Raw genomic sequence first — 21,525 nt, forward strand, 5'->3', positions numbered from 1 at the left:
GGGTGACATAGCACATTCAGATCTACATAATTTTAAGGGGGGGAAACACACAATTTGCAATAGAACAGTTTTTATGGCCAGATAAAAATAAAATGGATCTTTAAAACTCAGTAATGGAAAACTTTTGTATGGTTCTTAAGTGCTGTGTTTAAGAGTCATTTTAGATCTGCCACAGGTTCTTGAGAAAAGGAATGTATCAAATCAGGCAAGACAGTTTTTCATGAATGAAGAGCAGTATTACTCTTGAGGAAGATGATAGCCTTAGACTCTAAGGCAATTTTTAATTTTTCTTTCTTGCTTATACACCAGCTACAGCACTTTACTTTTAGAATTCAATTTAAATTTATAAAAAACAGTGATATTTACATTTTATATTATTCCTTAACTGAAAATATCAAGAATCATTTACTTTTTTGACACTGAATACAGCTTCATACTGAGATAATTGGGAATATGAATTTATTATATCATTTATATTCTATACTAATTCAGGCTGATATTTACAGAAATAAGTACTTAGGAAAAGAAAGATGGCTTTCAGTGCTCTCACAGTAAAGACTCGTTTTTGTCCCGAGGCCTGTGTTTTCTGTCTGCATTATCTTCTTATAATTGTGTATGTTGGCATCTCTCAAATTATCCATGTAAATTGTCTGACGCTGCCTCTGTAATATCCAGGTTGTCTGCTTTGCTAGGGTTAGTGAGAAAAAGAGTGGATTATATTCACCTGCCCCTGGGAGTTAATGCACTGCATTTAGAAAAGTAACATTTTTATTTACTTAGTATTAATGTTTTCAATTGTGATACTTACTAGTTTACCTTGATAGGCAGTTAAATGTAATGAAAAATTTTTGGCGTGCTTTTTTTTTTTTTCTTTTCCCTTTTACCATTCTCTTGGAAATGAACCCATATGTAATGCTGAATAAGCCATCTTTGTGTTATTTGAAGAATATCTTTTTTTCCCCTAGCCCAAGATTGGTTTCCATTTATTGAGTTCTGTTTCTTTATTTGCTTGACTTTTTTTCTATGGCCTAATCTTACCATTCCTCAGTTCATAAGCCTTTCTCTATCCGCCTTTTAATTTGTTTGCCCAATTAGTATTTTCTGATATAGTATTGCAATTATGATTATCAGGGTTCTACAGAGAAGGGAGATAATCCTGTAGACAGATGCTGACATGACCTTTTTTCAGTTGTATCATTGTATGAATCTTATAATGTTTTCTCAACCATTTTGGTATTATTATTTCCTAGGTTTTTTTATTCAGTTGGATCCACCTTCAAATGTGTTTTTTAGGGTCAACCAGATACACATTCATTTAAATAGGGTTTAGGTGTAGCGTTTTCCTTATTGTTTAATTAATGGTTTCTTCTCACTTCCTGTTAACTACTTAAAAGGATGAAATACAACTAAGATATTTTCAAAGATCAGTACTTGAAGATGTGTTATTAATCTGATAGGCTACATTTTAAGTTTAGGAGAGAAATTCACACCTTGAGCAAAAACAGAAACTGTAATGTAACTCTTGCCTCCTTTATCAGAAATGATAGTTTTCCTTCAGTATAGAAATGATTGGCTAGTTAAGAGTCGGGAAATTAGCTAGTTGCCACAAATCTGAAATCAGGCCTCTCATGTAGTTAGTTCTGAGGTGGATCATTTCAGCCCAGCTTCTCCAAAGGATAAATAAAACGCCTTCCATTAGTACAACTCCGTATTTGTTGAGGGCCTTGGTCTGTGTGAGGTCGTCTGCCAGGGACTAATATCTTGTAATTCCAGTCAGTTCCATCCTTGAAGGCAGGTTTACTCCAGGAGGATAAAAGGGCAATGTCAGGGAAAAATGTTTTATCTGTCTTAACTGGTTAATTCAAGGTAAGTCATCTTTCAGAATTTGGATGCATTATTATTTTCTTGTAAAATTATAATTAAGATTTAATGATGATTGTTGAGACTAGCGATTCCTTAAAAATCTACTCTGCAGTAGGAATTAAAATGTCAAATGAAACGTAGGTAGTGTTTTCTTAAGTGTATTCTTTTCCAGCAAGTGCTCTTTAACTGTCATCCTTTAGTCATGCAGCATACGTTTTAGGAGCCCATCAAGAAGCACGGTGCGAGTTCACGGGGAGACTGCATTGGTAGGCAAAACAGATGCACAGGTTGAAGTATAAGCCATGCACAAGCTTGTGGCCTGGCCCCTAGAGCCAGACAGAGCAGGGTTCTAGGCTTGCCTCTGCCCCCTGCTTCTTCACTGGACAGCTTACTTAGTCTTTGTATGTTTCAGTTCCTCATTTTTGCTGTTCAGTCAGTGTGTCCTACTCTTTGGGATCCCATGGGCTGCGGCACAGGGGCTTCCCTCAGAGTGAAATGGAAGCAATTAGGCCTATCTGATAGAATTGTGAAAGTTAGAATGGCAAGTACTTAATGCAGTGCCTGGCACATAGTAAAAGCTTAATAAATGTTAATCATTATTGTTATTATTTGGATAATTGTTTTGTTAGTGCGTTCTGTAGGAGGAGAGGAGCAAGCACCTAGGACTGGAAGGCTCCCTGGAGGAAGTGAGACTTGAGCTGGACTTATAGAGGCAGAGGAGATAGGAGGGGGTGGGTGTCAGAAAATTGCCTGGAGGAAGAAGCACTTTAAAAGAGTTGGGCATGGAATGTTGATGATGCCTGTGAGGCTGCAGGCGTGGCTCTGAGAACACTATCTGAGTTATCATCTGCTGCTGCTAAGTCCCTTCAGTCGTGTCTGACTCTTAGCGACCCCATGGACTGAAGCCTATCAGGCTCCTCCATCCATGGGATTTTCCAGGCAAGAGTGCTGGAGTGGGGTGCCAATGCCTTCTCTGGAGTTATCACCTAGGTAGGTCCTTTTGTGTGGTAGGTATTTTGGGGAAAGACCTCCAGGTTTTTAATTACCAATAGTGTTGCCTTCCGCAGGTCAGTGAATGACAAGAGTTTGTTTGGGAAAAGTCGAAGTTATTGTGAGAATTTAAGACCACACGTAAGTGTAAACTTTGGTACTGTGCCTGGCACATAAAAGTGAAAGAAAAGTGAAGTCGCTTAGTCGTGTCCGACTCTTTGCGACCCCATGGACTGTAGCCTACCAGGCTCCTCCGTCCATGGAATTTTCCTGGCAAGAGTACTGGAGTGGGTTGCCATATCCTTCTCCAGAGGATCTTCCCGACCCAGGGATCGAACCTGGGTCTCCCGCATTGCAGGCAGATGCTTTACCATCTGAGCCACCTGGGAAGCCCTGGCATATAACTACTCACTAAATGGCAGCAGCTGCCCTGTATCCACTCAATAAACATTACTCAGCGCTTACTACGTGCCATCATTGACTTGGAAACCGGGGGTTCGGATGAACAAGATGATATAATCTTTGGAAACTCATTGAGTTCACAATCTGGTGGAGGAGATGGATAACTCAACAGTCACCAGCATGGGCTCAGGGCTGGGAGAGAGGGAGCCATCAGTCAGGGAGAGGATGCCACAAGCATGTGTGGAAGGGACTGTGCCCTTGGCAGGAAGTCTGGCCAGATTTCTCCGGGAAAGTGATATACTCTGGAAATTCCTTTGGAAAAATTAAACAAAGCATAATATTTATACTTAAGAAACTCAGTACAGTTTTTGAAACACCAAATTTCATTTGGATTTGTCCCAATTTCTAATACAGAATTAATTGATTAATAATAATACTGCATAAAGCTAATGTGTTAAAAGGTCTCTAACACAAGAGAAATTCTATATATTTTTAGGAAGATTCTAAAAATAAGTAGCTGATTAAAACTGACTTTTTAATCTAAGAGTTTCAGGAAGGTTATTTTCCCAAATTAATTCTTTCTTTCTTATTTCTCTGATTTTTTTCTGTCTCCCACGAGTTTTCTCTCTCCATGTTCCTGACGTATAGTAACCCCAAAGATTTTTAACTCCATTGTTAAGGGTCTTAAAGTCTTTAAAGTTTTTTCATAGCCTTCTATTTGGAAATGAGATGAATATTTACATTCTCTTAATGCAGTACTATTCAGAGTGGTGTGAACAGGCTCGTATGAAAAAGCTGGCAGAAAGATGTTGATGATTGCAGAAAAATTTTCAGGTCCATTTGTTTCCTGATTGCGTTTCATCTTCTGGATTGAAACACTTAGGGTATCATGACCAATGTTTATAATTTACTCAGTAGTTTGGAAATTGTTTTGAAAGGTTTTGAACTTTGAGGTCTTTCTGGGAGAACCAATCAAAATGGAATAAGTAGAAGGTCAGAAGTAACATGACCTCTGAGATCATCTGTTTAGATGAATCTGTGAAAATGGAAGATTACGCTGCCATAGTTGAGGTTCCCAAAATGGAAACCTATTTGCTGTTAGGAAAACTGGGCCAGCTGTACTTTCTGATGAGAATTTATTGACAGTGCTAGGACTGGGAGGGCTTTCTCTCTCTGTCACTCATTTTAAAGAAAAGAAAATACTGTAAAGGTGCATCCAAATCTTTTTCTATCCGTTTAATACCCATTTAAAATACTTGTAAGTTTGCAATGAGATGGTTGAAAGGATATAATTTTGGCCCTAAAACTTCTGAAGTAAATTTCAAAATCAAAATGTGAGACATTTTTGACTTTGTGGAATTTAAATTGGTAGTGTCTTGTTCATGTGGTCATTTTGCTAAAAATATGCACTGCCTATTCTAGGCTTAAAAAGAAAAGATTTACTTCTGTATGTCACTGAGAATAGAGAACAGTTTTAATCTGATTACAGGGTTGACTTTGGTATATATTTTCGTAGTGGTGATGTGTAACTAGTTACACAGCAGCTTTTTACTGTTTTGCATTTCAAAGTCCTAGGTACAAAGATCCCTGGTTATCAATAATTTCATTTTCCTGATACTTTAGTAATAGAATATTATGTGTTTTCCTTTAACTCTGTTACTTTTGAAGTCATGTATAGTAACTACTTGCAGGGAAGGAGAAAAAAACCCAATACTATAATTACTAATAACACTGATAAATGTGTTTTTCCTCTTTCTTAATAAATTATTTTACTTTCTTGGATTTGACATTGTTTTTATTTCTCCTTGATATTTGACATACAGAATCAAATTAAAGCTCATTCCTTATTAATATGCTGCTTTTGCATCATTAGTAGAAAAATACAGTTACATTTAATATGAAGATTTTAACGCCATTTTCTTAATTGTTGTGGTCTTTTTGTTTGTGTTTGTGTAGCTTGCACCTTCTCTTCCTTTACAAGAAGATTTTGTTTACCACTGGAAAGCAATTACCCATTACTATATAGAGACTTCAGGTAAGAAATCATGCAGATATTAATTAAACAGAAAATTTATGAAATATTAAAATACATACAAACTACTCTTCAAAGTTATTTTGCATGAAACTTATAAGCAATTTATTTTAATTCCTCTCATTCAAAAATACAGCTGTTGAACACCTATTATGTGTAAGTGTTGTTCTGGCCACTGGACGGTATGCCACTCAAATAGACAAAAATATCTGTCCTAACAGAGCTTGTATATTGATGGTTGTTGCTTAGTTGCTAAATTGTGTTTGACTCTTTGCAACTCCATGGACTATAGCCTGCCAGGCTCCACTGTCCATGGAATTTTCCAGCAAGGATACTGAAGTGGGTTGCCATTTCCTACTCCCGGGGATCTTCCCGACCCGTGGATAGAACCCTGTGTCTCCTGCATTGACAGGCTGACTCTTTACCAGTGAGCCACTTGGGAAGCCCAGATATATTGATTGTGTTAATCACTCTGTCATGTCCGACTCTTGCAACACCATGGACTAGAGCTTGCCAGACTCCTCTGTCCACGGGATTCTCCAGACAAGAATACTGGGGTGGGTTGCTGTTCCCTTCTCCGAGATATACTGATTAGGAGGAAGCAAACAATAGACAAGTTCACATAGTGTGTCAGATGATAAGTGCTAAGGAGAAAATGAAGCAGGCTGAAAGGGATGGGAGTGTTTGGGGAGTGGGGACAGAGCCATCCTCATTACCCCAGGTGACTTCTGAGCCGAATCTGCAGGAAGGAGGAAGCAAGCCTGGAGGTGTCTAGGGAAATGATCCAGGAGAGCACTTAGTGCACAAGCCCTGAGGCTGCAGGGCGCAGTGCTTGGAGTGTGCTTGGGACCACAGGAAGTGTGGCTGGAGCAACTCGAACAAAGAGAAATGGGAGGAGATAACATCAACAGGGCAGGGGCGCAGGTTCACCCAAGGCCTTGTAAGCCATTGCGAGGGCTTTGGCTTTTACTCTCAGATGGGGAGCCTTTAAAGGGTTTTGAGCAGAGGTGTAACATTATTGGCTTTAAAGAGATCACTTTGGCTTCTGCAAGAAACTTAGATTGCAAGTGTGTAGAGGTGAAGTTGGTAGAACAGTTAGGGGACTGTTGCAACGGTCTGAGCAATGTCGGTGGCTCAGACCAGGGTGGATGTGTTGAGAATGATTGTACTCTGGGTATATTTTGAAGAAAGTTGTTGATGGATTGAATATTGGGTATGAAAGAATAAGAATCAAAGATAACTCCGAATGTTGGGGCTTAGGCAGTTGGAATAACAGAAGGAGCACTCATTGAGAATGGGATGAGGAGACTCCAGGAGGAGCAGGTTTGTGAGAGCATTTTGGACTTTTTTGGTTTGAGACACCCATTATATGTGCAGCTGGATATTGTCAAGCAGACAGTAAGAAAGAGGGATCTGGGATTTAGGGTGGAGCCATAAACTAGACATGAAATTGAGAGTCATCAGCATGTCAGTGGGATTTAAAGCCATGAGCCTGGCTGAGATTACCCAGGGTAGCTACAGACAGATGGAAGAAAAAGAGTATTCAGGAACTGAGCCCTCATACTCAGTGTTCAGCGATTAGGAAAATGAGAATGATAGCAAGCAAAGGAGATTTTGCTTTTGCCAGTGATGCACCAGACTGCCAAGAGAGAATGGTGTCCTTGAAGCTGGAAGCGGAGAGAAGGATCAAAGTGTCTAATGATGTCAAGTTGATGAAGGCTAGGAATGGATCATTGGATTCAGCCATGAGGAGCTCTTGATAAGAGCCCTTTTAATAGCAAGAAAGAGAGAGGAGACCTGATTGGACAAAGTGTAAGAGACAGTGGACAGAGAACATATTTGGATAGTGTGCGAAGACTGCTCTCTTGAGGAGTGTTAGTGGCAAGGAGAGCTGAGAGACAGATCAACAGCCACAGGGAGAAGTGGCCTTGGTGGCGGGGGGCAGGGGCGGGGGAGGGGGGGACGGGGTAGGGGCAGGGGGTAATTTTTTTTTTTTAAGATGGAAGGTACTGCCATTTGTACTTTGGTGAGAATGAGTTAGTAGAGAAGGAAAGGTGGGCACAAGAGTCATAGGAGATAATTTCTGAGCCACATCCTTAAGTTGGCAAGTGGGTTATGGGCTCCCAGTGCATTAGTGAAGGCTTCATTGGCTTGTGGACAGCTCATCCATAAATTTAAGGCAGAAAGGAAAACATACGGGTGTCAGCGCAGGAACAGAGTGGACATAGTGTGGACGTCTTTGGAAGTTATCTTCTTTGTGCTTCAATCTTAGTGAATAGGCTGAAGAGTGAATATGGGAAATGTGAATAAATTAGGTCAAAGTTTGGCAAAATTTTTCTGTAAAGGGTCAGATAGTAAATATCTTAGGCTTTGTAGGCCATACACTCTCTATTTCAACTATTCAATTCTGTTGTTACAGTGCAAAAGCAACCTTCCACAATACATTAAAAGCAGAGCATTCTTTGCTCAGTACAGCTTTATTAAAGCAGATGGCAAGGCTGGGTTTGTTCCATGAGCTGAAGTTTGGCAACCTCTGAAATAGGAAATAGAGTAGTAACCTTGCTCCATAGCCCTGTGGGCTCCCTTTAGGAATATAGAGGTAAATGCTAGTGGGTGTGCAGATTGAACACATATTTTTTTAACTGAAAGAATACATGAAGAAAAAAAAAAAGTTGATTTGGCAAGCTGGTGGAGTCATAGATAGTTCTTTAAAAGTAAGAAATTCCTCATTTTTATGTAATAAGTGATAGTCAAACTATCTATATATATACCTTTAAATATAAAATGTAATTTTGACCTTAATTTGGATGTTTAGACGGCAGATCTATAGAAAAGTTTTTTGACAGGAGCAGTCTTTTCAAAAAATGACTATTCTTAACCCTTGTGAGTTTTTCACCCCTCCATAGTCTTAAGGAAATACTTTAAAGGAAGGCCTGTAAGTTCTTGCTTTAAATGATTTTTTTTTTTTTTTTTTTTTTGCAATCTCCTAGCAAAAGCAAGTGTATATGTTACAACAGAGTATGGGACAAAAACGTGGGCCAGGCACAGAGAGAGAAGGAAGCAGGGGGAAAACTAGGAGGCGGTGTCTGACCCTGGGCTTGAGGGTGAGCAGTAAGTTTTGAGGTCGAGAAGGAGGGCAAAGGCATTTCAGTAAAAGGAATAGCTTATGCAAAGGCACTGGGGTCTAAACATGGTTTGGGGTGGTGAGAGTGATCGGCAGAAACTAGGTCTTCTAGGGAGCTCGGACTTTAATCCTGTCAAGTTGAGCTTATAGTTCATTTATTTCTCAAAATAAGGGCCTTTTTTTTTTTTTTTTTTTACTATTTTTCTCCATAAATATGTGTAATCAAACCATGCTTAAATATTCATTCCTTCCTGGAATGTTTATATAAAACAGGTGAAAAATACTTTTAAAAAGTAAATTTCAAATAAAATTACACACCATCTTTTTTATTAGCCCTAGGCTACTCATTTTAGAAGAAAATGAAGTGAGACATCATAAGTTAACGTTATTGAATTCTTACTGTGTGCTAAGGCACTGGGCTTCACATTATTTTGCTGAAATCATACAGTAGCAGTTACTGGCGTTGATCAGCTCCATTTTACAGATGTTGGTACTGAGGCTTAAGTAGTTTGCCCAGGTCACCCAGCTAAAAGCGACAGAGCCAAGACTTGAATCCAGCTTGTCCAAGTCCAGGACTCATGCTCTTAATAACTATCCCATACTCAATCATATTTGATATGTCCTCCTGGGAACACAAGTGACTCTTCTCTTTCCCTTGTTTGCTCCAGAAGGCGTTAGTATTATGGTTTAGTCTGTGTGTGTATATATACACATACATGTGTAAGTGGACAGACAAAGCTGTATATCATCGGATACGTAGCACACCAGGACTGTATTGCACAAACTATAGCAGGACTAAGTAAAGAACAACAGAGACATAAAAAACCTGTCATTCCCTAATACACTTTATATTTAAACATTTTATAAGAATAATTTAACCCTTATATAATAAATTTAGGTTGGTAAAATCATGTGTTTTTACTATGTTAAAAGTATTCATGAATTTTTACTTAAAAAAAATCAGTGTTTTGTAAGAATTTTCCTGAGAAGCAGCTTTTACTTTGGGAATAGGTATCTGCTGGTGAGAGGAGATGTCAGAAATTTTCCATAGAGGGTTTTCCTTTGGGCTCTTTATGTTTGCAAATCTGGAGATGAATTGGGGGCCGTTCGAGTCTTGACTTCCCAGTGTTACAAAGCAATGTTCGTGCTAAGTCACTTCAGTCGTGTCTGACTCTTTGCAACTCTGTGGACTGTAGCCCACCAGGCTCCTCTGTCCATGGGATTCTCCAGGCAAGACTATTGGAGTGGGTTGCCATGCCCTTCTCCAGGGGCTCTTCCTGACCCAAAGATCAAACCCTCATGTCTCTTAAGTCTCCTGCATTGGCAGGCAGGTTCTTACCACTAGTGCCACCTGGGAACCCCACAAAGCAATGCAGTAGTGATCAAAACCAAGCCTGTCCTCTCTGCATATCCTACCTTATTCAGCTTAACATTCAAGGCCAACCTATTTTTATATAAAGAGACCTAAAATTTAGAGAAGGCAAGAATACACAGAACTGTACAAAAAGATCTTCACCACCCAGATGATCATGATGGTGTGATCACTCACCTTGAGCCAGACATCCTGGAATGCGAAGTCAAATGGGCCCTAGGAAGCATCACTACAAACAAAGCTAGTGGAGGTGATGGAATTCCAGTTGAGCTATTTCAAATCCTAAAAGATGATCCCTTGGAAGTGCTGCACTCAATATGCCAGGAAATATGGAAAACTCAGCAGTGGCCACAGGACTGGAAAAGGTCAGTCTTCATTCCAATCCCAAAGAAAGGCAATGCCACAGAATGCTCAAACTACTGCACAATTGCACTCATCTCACACGCTAGTAAAGTAATGCTCAAAATTCTCCAAGCCAGGCTTCAGCAATATGTGAACCATGAACTTCCAGATGTTCAAGCTGGTTTTAGAAAAGGCAGAGGAACCAGAGATCAAATTGCCAACATCCTCTGGATCATCAAAAAGCAAGAGAGTTTCAGAAAAACATCTATTTCTACTTTATTGACTATGTCAAAGCCTTTGACTTTGTGGATCACAACAAACTGGAAAATTCTTAAAGAGACAGGAATACCAGAGCACCTGACCTGCCTCTTGAGAAACCTGTATGCAGGTCAGGAAGCAACAGTTAGAACTGAACAAGGAACAACAGACTGGTTCCAAATAGGAAAAGGAGTACGTCAAGACTCTATATTGTCACCCTGCTTATTTAACTTATATTCAGAGTACATCACAAGAAATGCTGGGCTGGATGAAGCACAAGCTGGAATCAAGATAGCTGGGAGAAATATCAATAACCTCAGATATGCGGATGACACCACCCTTATGGCAGAAAGTGAAGAAGAACTAAAGAGCTTCTTGATGAAAGTGAAAGAAGAAAAGTGAAAAAGTTTGTTTAAAGCTCAACATTCAGAAAACTAAGATCATGGCATCCGGTCCCATCACTTCATGGCAAATAGATGAGGAAACAGTGGCAGACTTTATTTTTCTTGGCTCCAAGAAATCCCTGCAGATGGTGACTGCAGCCGTGAAATTAAAAGACGCTTACTCCTTGGAAGAAAAGTTATGACTAAGCTAGACAGCATATTAAAAAGTAGAGACATTACTTTGCTAACACAGGTCCGTCTAGTCAAGGCTATAGTTTTTCCTGTAGTCACATATGGATGTGAGAGTTGGACTATAAAGAAAGCTGAGCACCGAAGAATTGATGCTTTTGAACTGTGGTGTTAGAGAAGACTTTTGAGAATCCCTCGGACTGCAAAGAGATCCAACCAGTCCATCCTAAAGGAGATCAGTCCTGAGTGTTCATTGGAAGGACTGATGTTGAAGCTCAAAGTCCAATACTTTGGCCACCTGATGCAAAGAACTGACTGATTGGAAAAGACCCTGATGCTGGGAAAGATTGAAGGCGGGAGGAGAAGGGGACGACCCAGGATGAGATGGTTGGATGGCATCACTGACTCAATGGACATGAGTTTGAGTAAAGTCCAGGAGTTGGTGATGGAAAGGGAGGCCTGGTGTGCTGCAGCCCATGGGGTCGCAGAGTTGGACACAACTGAGTGACTAAAATGAACTGAAAGTTTAGATCTGAACTGGCTAATTGAAATAACATTTTTAATATTATAAATGCATACAAAGTTCTGATGTTCTTTGTATTTTTTTCTGATCATGTTTTCATTTCCATACCCCATAAATGGTTCCTTTTCTGAATTATTATCATGAGTATTAACTTTAGAATATCTTTCAGAATATAGATTGTGTTTGAATACGATATAAACCTCACCCGTGTGAACAATTCAGATTTTTATCTGAATAGAAACAGGGAAATACAAAGAGTATTTTAGGTGCAAATGTACAGTTTAAAAATGTTTGAATATTTGATGGATGTCTTTATTGTTTAGATGATAAAGCCCCGGTGACAGATACAAATATTCCATCTCATCTGGAACAGATGTTAGTTATCTTAGTACAAGAAGAAAATGAACGGGAATTTGGAGAGACGGGGCCATGTATGGAATATTTACTTCATCACAAGATCTTGGAAACATTATATACCTTAGGGAAAGCTGATGTAAGTTCCTAATCCACAAGATGTTCTTAGGCAAGTACATGTGATATATGTTTTCATGTCTTAGAGATAAAGAAGCTGCCAAGCACTAAATTTAACTGTAGAGGTATATATTAAGCATGGAAGGATTCAAGTCAGTACATGAAAAAAAAAAAAGAGAAAGTTGTATGGCCTGTATGAGTATGACTTTCCATAGAAACAGCAGAGCTCCCAAATCCTCTAGACAACTGGTACTTAGGCTGCTTAGAATTACAGTGTAAACATTTATAAAAATCTACTCAAGTGCAAATGCTCAGAATCAAAGGAAATGATAAAGATCCTATTGAATATTGGGTTACAATAATTATTTTTCATAATCCTGAAAGAAAATGTCATTGATCATTCTGACATGAACACTTCTGATGAGTAGAACCAGTGCAAGTAAGTCTCTTTGATGAATCTTCCTCCTCTTTAAAAACAAAGAGGTGATCAGCAAGGGGCCTCCCCCAGCTCTAAAAATTGGAGCTTCTGTTCTGTGAATTTCTGTAATATATGTGGAAATCAAACTAAAGAAACCTCAAACAGATGTTTAAACACCAAATAGAAATATGAAGTCGTATTGAAGATGATTTCCTTTTAATTAAGTCTAATTCTCTAATTCATTTTTAGGTTAGATTCGTTCAGTTTACATTTTCTAGCTAAATATCTACTCCCTAGTATCTTCCAATTTGTTCCCTTCCTCCCTCCTTTTTCCTGTCCTTTGTAGAGAGAGAGATTATGCAACATTATATTGAACAAATATTAATAAATTTGTGAGCAAATGTTAGTAATTATACTACTAGAAAATTTATTTTTATATTGGTGATTATAAATATTGTGTTTATCTGAATAACTTAAGGTATTTACTATCTTCACATACTATTGTGCTTAAGATTATAGCTAATGCTATTTCCATATAATGTGTCTATGGTGATATTTTGGAAATATTTTGTGACTATTTTAAATCTGAGTCTACATAAGCAGGTTAATTTTAGAACGTATAACCTTGCTAACTCATACTCTCTTAATTTACAGCATGCGTAATCGTCAGGTTTATCTGCCTTTCAGCAAATATTTAAAACAATTGGCATGTTATCAAAACTTATTTATTAAATATTCATTGCCTGTAATAATCATAATGTAAATAATTTTGCAACTAATTTAAAATAGCATTGTTAGAATAAATCACAGCAATTTATACATAGGATTCCTTTATTTACATATATGTGTTAGACTTTATTTACTCCTCCATATATATGATGAAAGGTTATTGATTACCTGTCATAAATGTAAGTGATAAGATGCTGCCTTTGCCTGGGCCAAGGAGTTTCCTTTTACCCTAGCATTTAGAATATTAACAGCTTGGCATCACCTGAACCAAACTCCAATCTCCATGGCATATTATCACATTGCTGTTTGTGATTACATCAGTCTATGGTCTCACACACTCTTATAAATTTTATTTATAGAATACCAGTCAGCAATAATTTGATTGAGAATTTTATTTAGACAAAGTCATTAACTGTCTAATTGCATTGGTTTTTGAAGGTGGAATATATTCACATACATTGCCTCTGATTTTTTTCAAGCTTTTGAGTAATAAGTTTGCATTGTCTATTTTTTTTCTTGTTTGTTTTTGTTTTTCCCAGTGTCCTCCAGGAATGAAACAACAAGTCCTGGTGTTCTATACCAAACTTTTGGGGAAAATCCGGCAGCCGCTACTTCCACACATTAATGTGCACAGGCCGGTGCAGGTAGTTTGTTCCCTTTACATAAAACTATTTGGTTTGCTGCTTTTTGCATAGATTTTTCTAAAAGTAAAAATAACATGCAAAGTAGCAAATGTTGATACTTGAGCTTTCTTGATGCGTGACATTATATTAAATGTACTTCATGTCTCTATATTTCTCTCTTAAAATTTTATACATTAATTTCGTCATTTACTTACTTCCCTGACATGTCAAGAAGTTTATTAAATACCTCACTAATTTTTTAGAATAACATATTTGAAAAACTTAATTCTAGCACCTATTTGATATAGGTGATTGCAAATAATGTTCTTTCTGAAAAATGCAATGTATTTGCATTATTTGAAAATTTCAAATGTCCTGCTGGTGAATGAATGGCTGTTTAGATGTTTATTTAAAAAAATAGCCTAAGTTTAAAATTTTGTTTTAAATTTTTTTGACAGAAGTTAATTCGACTGTGTGGTGAAGTCCTTGCAACACCAACAGAAAATGAAGAAATTCAGTTTCTCTGCATTGTGTGTGCAAAGCTGAAACAAGATCCCTATTTGGTTAATTTTTTTCTGGAGGTATAGTTTACTTCTTGTCAACCTTCAAAGTATGTGTGTATTAAAATTATCATGAGAATTGAAGTCTCTAAATAATATTAGAAGGAATTACATTTTGTGAATAACAGATAGCCTGTTTTACTTCCCCAGAATTATTTTCATTTACGAGCACTGTTTTATTTTAACCTGGAATCTCCTGAGAAAAACTACTCTCAAAGAATGTGACTGAACCACATGTAGGGAGCAGAGCAGGGGCTGGACAAATACAAAGCTACAGCTTAGGAGCACAGCTCGAAGGGCAGATGTGGAAGAGGGAAGTCATGGGAATTTTTAAGCTATCATATTTTCAGCCAGGCTTGCTCAAGCGTGGTGTGTGGGTAACCTGACCTAGGGTAAGAATGGTGTGAGCAGATTTGGACAAGATGTGAAACATCACGAGTCACCTCCCCACCCTGGTATAGCATTGGGATTGCTCTGCTGATTGGTACTATCTTTTCCTAGCCATAGTCACCAAATTGTGGTTTACTTACGTCAGTTAATATTTGGATTGTATTTCCAGTTTTAAATTAGAAAATAACTCTTCTGTTTTTCCTGCTTTCATTTACTTTTTTCTAGCAGTAGTCATTTAGAAATATATTAAGGAAAATGTGGTGTTTTTTAGTTTTTAAAAAAGGTTTTTTTAATCTTTTTTTTAATTGAGGTGTGTTATACACAGTACAACTCAGTCTCTCTGATTCTGTGAGCTTGACAGACACATACAGTTTCATAACCACCACTGCAATCCAGGTACACAGCAGCCCCATCACCTTACCCCATGTTCCTTCCTGGTCATCCTGTCTCTGCCTCTGCCCTCAGCAATCATTGATCTGTTTTCAGTCCAAGTTTTCTCTTTTTCAGAAAGTCATAAAAATATAGTCAGCCTTTTGAATCTGGTTTCTCTTTATTTCCCTTCCATGCATTTGAGAGTCTTCTGTGAGTTTGGTCACAAACAGATACTACTTTATACTACTGAGTAGTATTCTGTTGTATGGATGTATCACAATTGTTTATCCATTCACCAGTCGAGGGATTTATGGACCAGTTTGAGATAATTACGAATGAGGCCATCATAAACATTCACAGATTTTTGTGTGGACTTAGATTTTCATTTCACTTTGGGAAGTACCTAAGAGTAGGGTTTCTGGGTCATGTAGTAGTAAGTGTATATTTGCAAAACTCTTTCCAAGTGGGTTTATCATTTTGCAGCCCAGGGGCAACATATGAGAGCTGTTGTTCCATGTCCTTGTCAGAGTGGGTGTTGTCAAGTTTTTTGTCGTTGTTGTTTTGTTTTTAAAACTTTTAGCCATTGTAATAGATGGGTTCATTTTTAATTTCATTTTATTGAGTAAGTAATTCAGGATATTATTCTGAACTGTTACTGCAGGTAGGTAAGCACCTACCTTACCAAGCTGTAAAATTGCATGGATTTAAATTTCTAAGTTAGTGTTAAGGACTATGAATACCTGTTTTTCATGACATGTATTTTGAAAATTTGCTTCAAAATGACTGTAATAGCCTTGTGATATAAACATACCAAATATCTTCATTTGGCTAACTGTGAGATTTTTCTTCTCAAAGTTCATTTTTACTTAAGTTTTCTTAGGTAACCAAATTACTTTAGATGCATAGATTTTTTTTTCCCAAGCTTAAGCTTAAAGGAGATTTTCTCAGAATCTCCAATACTTGTTTCAGAAGTACACAGCCATAGATCAGAAATTGAAAATTTGCAGGCATATGTATGGCTGCCTGTCTTCAGAGAAACATTTACGTGTAGACCTCAGTATAAAAACCACCCTTCTGAATTAGTGTCTTGCCTGCTGTGATCCTGCATTTTTATAACACCTACTTCTCCAAAGCCTGAGGCGGTAGGTGACCCCATTTTCTAAACTGACTGGACTATTCCTATGCTTTTAATATTAATTTTAATGCTTTTAATGGCAGTTATTACAGTCTCCCTGGCATTAGAGTCATTTATGTGCATTTTATTTTCTCTTCCTGGTCAGGAAGCTCCTTGAGGACAAGGATTCTATTTTATTAATCTTTGAGTCCCGATAGCTTCTCTGGTATCTAGCACAATGCACAATAACTGTTTAATTAACACATTGAATGAATGAATCTTTTGAGACATGCAGCTTTATTACTAGCATGATAGTAATAGAGCTTCCCTTGTGGCTCAGCTGGCAAAGAATCCGCCTGCATTGCTGGAGACCTGGGTTCGATTCCTGAATTGGGAAGATCTCCTGGAGAAGAGAAAGGCTACACACTCCAGTATTCTGGCCTAGAGAATTCCATGGACTGTGCAGTCACGGGGTTGCAAAGAGTCAGGCACAACTGAGTGGCTTTCACTTTCACTAGTAATGGAAGTACTTTGCATTTCTCAAGTATATATCCCTTGAAATCTGATCTCTCGCTTCATTTACATCAGCCAGTAGACGGCGTTTGCTGTGAGTTAAATGCAGATGGTAGATAAGTTAGAAACACTCTTTGCTGTAAAGGAGTTTGGTAGTCTGGTGATGAGCGAAGACTAACGTTCAAATACTGTAATCTAAGGTAGAGTAAGGCGAGTATCATAAGAAAGATACAGAGTAAATGCCCCTAAAACTTCACAGGATGAAGAGATTACATCTGCCTTGGTTATTAGGAGGGAGCATGGAAGAGGCTGTCCTTGAAATGAGCCTTGACAGATGTTTAAATAAGAATGGGCGAGCACAAGGAAAGGAGTGAAGATAGGGAAGTCCGTGGTGTGGCTCACACAGTTTAATCAGGCTGTGTGGTAAGAAAGGGGCCCAGACAGATTGGAACTGTCAAAGGCTTTGAATTCGTACTTGCTTGCAGAGCTTTTTTTAAAATGCCGATCCCTTGGTTCCACCTCCAGATATTTTCATTCTGTGTTTTTATCAAGCCCCACAGAAAACCAGCAGTCCTGAGTTGAGAAACAGTAGTCCAGGGAGTGAGTGCTGAAAGCGAAAGTGTTAGCTGCTTAGTCACGTCCGACTCTTTGTGACCCCAGGATTGTCCTTCCTCTTGCCATTCTTATCCGAGATGCTGCTCCCAACAACAGTATTAACATTTCAGATGGAATAAAATATTTGACGTTCATAAAAACTATGATATACGGTTGACTTCTTAGGAAATTGGGAAGTCGGTTGGAATATTCATTTAGTTCCGTAGGATTGTTTTCTTTTAATGTATGTGCTATGAGCCCAATTTCTCAACAAGATTGGTCGTGCTGCAATTCATGGGGTCGCAAAGAGTCAGACACAACTGAGCGACTGAAAAGTGATTTATAATATCTATCATATAATTTTGGAAGTGGAACTTTGACTTTATTCAGCATTTAATGCACTTCTCTGATGAAGCACTCTGATAGGTCCTGCAGAGAAGCTGATTTATGATGAATTCTAAATTGTGTGAATGTCTAAATTTTACATTCATAAAAACTGTGATATGAAATGTGTGATTTGATTTTTTTGCTCTTAGGTTTAAATGGAAAGCAAAAAACCTTTGCCTGGAAACTAATGATTTGCTTCAATTTAGGTTCTTTTTGTGTTTGGCTATGTACAATTCAAGCAGATCTTTGTTTTTACCCTCAAAAATACTAACAAGAATGTCCTCAGGGTATTGAGTTGTATTTACAGAGCAGAGGTATTAGGAAAAGCCTTAGAAAAATCATCTTAGAAACTAATCTTAGAAGAATCAGCATTAGGACTATTTAATTTTAGTAGGCCAGTGATGAGAAAACAATTAACGGCAACTGAAACTTCCTGAATCTTATTTTTTCCTCACTAACATCAGTTATTTGCAGTAGCAGTCAAATAATTATTACTAATATTGTTCATTGTTTACAGTCAGTGTAAAACATTTTGTAGAGCCTGTTCTGAAGACTATTATAAACGCCTGTGTAATTTTAAGACATCTAAAGCACAGTTTGTTTAAGTCTGGGTATTTTCATTTGTCATAACAGTTTTATCCATTATGACAGTGGCCAGATATTGAGTGTTAATTACAGGAAAACTCAGTAAAATATGATTTCTGTTCTATAAGGTTTTTGACGTGAATCTTATAAAACATGTATTCCTTTTCAGAACAAGTTTAAATCACTGGCTTCCCAAGGAGGCCCAAATGCAATTTCAGAAGATGTATTAAAAGGTCAAGATTCCTTGTCAACAGATACAGGCCAGTCCTGTCAGCCAGAGGAACCGTCGGGTGCTTCTGGAACGGAGCACACAGACTTAGAAGATGAGCCTTCTCGTCAGATGGGTGACCTGTCCGCGAGCTTGGAAAACCTCAGTGTCACTGAATTGCCAGAGGCCTCAGTTGTTCGTCCAAACCAGGATTACAACCTAGTGAATTCTTTGTTAAATCTTACTAGAAGTCCTGTGAGTCATCTTCTTTTCTTTCTCCCCACCAACATAATCACCATTAAATGCATTGAAAAAAAAAACTTCTACGTTTATTTTGGCAGAAAACGTTAACCTGTTTAAGGGGAATTTTTCCGAACAACCTGAGGCGTGTCTGATTCAAGCACTGTAAAGGTGTGTGTTTTTCCCCTCAGGATGGCCGAATAGCCGTGAAAGCCTGCGAGGGCTTGATGCTCTTAGTGAGCTTGCCGGAGCCAGCCGCCGCCAAGTGCCTCACGCAGAGCACGTGCTTGTGCGAACTGCTCACCGACAGGCTCGCCTCCCTGTACAAGGCCCTACCTCAGTCAGTGGACCCCTTAGATATTGAAACAGTGGAAGCAATTAACTGGGGGTAAGAGCCGCTGTTTGTGTTTTCCTATGAAAAGTGACCTCTTAAACATACACTTTTAAATCCATTTGCGTTTTGCAGTGATAGACCTCTTTAGGTTTGAAATATATAACATTGCTAGTCATCATTAAACCAGATTGTTGTTTTGAGGCTTGCTTTAAACTTTGTTATCAGGAGCGAATTGGCGTGGTGACCGTCTAGGTGTTACACAGTTAAGCTATTTCCCCTTGTCTCTTGTAGTGATCCGTTAATGCCTTAAGATCGATAACTTTATCTGACTGTATTTTTTAAAAAACCAAAAAACTTGTGTGGAACCTCACCTCCCACCTCTCTCACCTGTTTCCCCCAGTGTTAGGGCTACCCACTTGATTCTCATATGAAATTAGGATTACTGCAGAACATTTATAAATTATTAAAAGTGTGAAAGTGAAAGTAGCTCAGTCGTGTCCTGAGTCTTTGCAACCCCATCGACTATACAGTCCATGGAATTCTCCAGGCCGGAATACTGGAGTGCATAGCCTATCCGTCCCCCAGTGGATCTTCCCAACCCAGGAATTGAACCCGGGTCTCCTGCATTGCAGACAATTCTTTACCAGCCGAGCCACAAGGGAAGCTCATTAAAAGTGTAAAGCAGCAAAAATAAAATTACTCGTAATCCCACCACTTGTAGGCAGCCTAACATTTTGGACATCAGAACCTGTTACTGTTTCTCTGTGCGTTTTTAACCCTTCTTTGGTTTATACTTGTTTTTTTTACACCCTGTATTCTGTCAACATCTGTAGGCCAGACCCACTTCTTAACTTCACTACTGAGTAGTATTTTAAGGCAGGAAGAGAAGCAGGCCAGTCGTTTCCTTTTGCCGTCCCTCCTTTACACGCCTTTCCTTTCATCCTAGAGGCTGAGAACTTCTAACTTTTCCATTCCTGTTACTTGGTCAAATTTATGGTGGAAATATGAGGAGCTGTCTCAGTGTCTTTTCTGCTGTAGCTCCATTCCCCACTTAATGAGTGAAAATTATTCACAACTTTTATGTAAAAACTTTTATCTTTGGCTTTCATGTATAAAACCCTCTTCTGATTGTCCTCCAGTCTCACCCACCTGAATATATCATCCCGTGTGTTCATTCACAGACCTTCATCTCCCTGTATGCACGGAACTGGATTAATGCTTTTGAATAACTCTGTGTTCTTCTGTGTCCTATAGCTTGGACTCATATAGTCATAAAGAAGATGCTTCAGCATTTCCCGGAAAAAGAGCCTTAATTTCATTTCTCTCCTGGTTTGATTATTGTGATCAACTCATAAAGGAAGCACAAAAGGTTTGAATACTTTTGTTGTTTATTGATAACTTAAAAATGTAAACAACTCCTGAGTGAATTTGAATACTCAATCTATATTCATAAATATGTCTTAATTGTCTTAGGATAGATAGCACAGTTAGTGAAATAAATAAAATGAAATAACTAACCCTCCAAAAATATATATATATGTGTTTGTGCGTGTGTGCGTGTCTCTGGAATAAATCACAGTTAACTTCTGCCCTGATGTTTCTTTAAGTATTATAGCACAACCCTTTACAAGATAACATCGGCTTCCCTGCATTTCTCCTCTTTGGGGAGATGTTAATACAATAAGTGGTTGGGATAATATTTTTATCCTGTTTGTCTTTATTCTTGGAAATTTAAATGACATGTAAAGAAACCAGTAGCTAACATCTCATCTAGGTTTATATGCCATCAACAAGATAAGCATTAGGCAAGTTTGTTTTTCTACAGTAAATTAGATGGAGAGTACAAATTGATTTGTTGGTGTTATAAATTAATCTTTCTCATTAAATATGATACTTAATACTATGTTCTAGACTGCTGCTGTTGCTCTTGCCAAAGCCGTTCATGAAAGATTTTTTATTGGTGTTATGGAACCTCAGCTAATGCAAACGTGAGTGGCCTCTTTGTTGTTGTTTAGTAGCTAGGTCATGTCTGACTCTTTGTGACTCGATGGGCTGTAGCCTGCCAGGCTCCTCTGTCCATGGAATTTCCCAGGCAAGAATACTACAGTGGGTTGCTATTTCCTTCTCCAGGGGATCTTCCCAACCCAGGGATCAAACCCGTGTCTCCTGCATTGCAGGCAGATCCTTTACCTCTGAGCTACCAGGGATGCCCATGAGTGGCCTCTTTACTTTAAAAAAAAAAAAAAATAACTGCGTTCTTGTTATTCTCGACCCCTAATTACCTGTTTGTTATGCAGTTCTGAGATGGGTATTCTGACATCAACTGCTCTGCTCCATCGCATTGTTCGGCAAGTAACCTCCGACATTTTGCTTCAAGAAATGGTGTTTTTCATCCTTGGAGAACAGAGGGAACCAGAAACTCTGGCAGAAATTAGCAGACATCCTTTAAGACATAGGTTAATTGAACACTGTGATCACATATCTGATGAGGTGAGCTATACAAGGATTT

The 21,525-nt window shown here is 38.3% G+C and overlaps 1 protein-coding gene across 1 annotated transcript in view; it reads left to right on the plus strand.

Annotated features, from left to right (window-relative positions):
• Positions 1 to 21,525, plus strand: part of FHIP2A (FHF complex subunit HOOK interacting protein 2A) — a 38,653-nt gene that overhangs the window by 1,373 nt on the left and 15,755 nt on the right. Inside the window, exons 2-10 of the mRNA XM_027960634.2 lie at positions 5,212 to 5,290; positions 11,802 to 11,971; positions 13,636 to 13,740; positions 14,178 to 14,300; positions 18,404 to 18,697; positions 18,874 to 19,070; positions 20,271 to 20,385; positions 20,928 to 21,004; positions 21,314 to 21,506. Coding sequence (XP_027816435.2) covers positions 5,212 to 5,290; positions 11,802 to 11,971; positions 13,636 to 13,740; positions 14,178 to 14,300; positions 18,404 to 18,697; positions 18,874 to 19,070; positions 20,271 to 20,385; positions 20,928 to 21,004; positions 21,314 to 21,506 — 1,353 coding nt within the window. The remainder of the gene's footprint in view (positions 1 to 5,211; positions 5,291 to 11,801; positions 11,972 to 13,635; positions 13,741 to 14,177; positions 14,301 to 18,403; positions 18,698 to 18,873; positions 19,071 to 20,270; positions 20,386 to 20,927; positions 21,005 to 21,313; positions 21,507 to 21,525) is intronic.

Source organism: Ovis aries, chromosome 22, assembly GCF_016772045.2.
Source record: "Ovis aries strain OAR_USU_Benz2616 breed Rambouillet chromosome 22, ARS-UI_Ramb_v3.0, whole genome shotgun sequence".
Classification (NCBI taxonomy): Eukaryota; Metazoa; Chordata; class Mammalia; order Artiodactyla; family Bovidae; genus Ovis; species Ovis aries.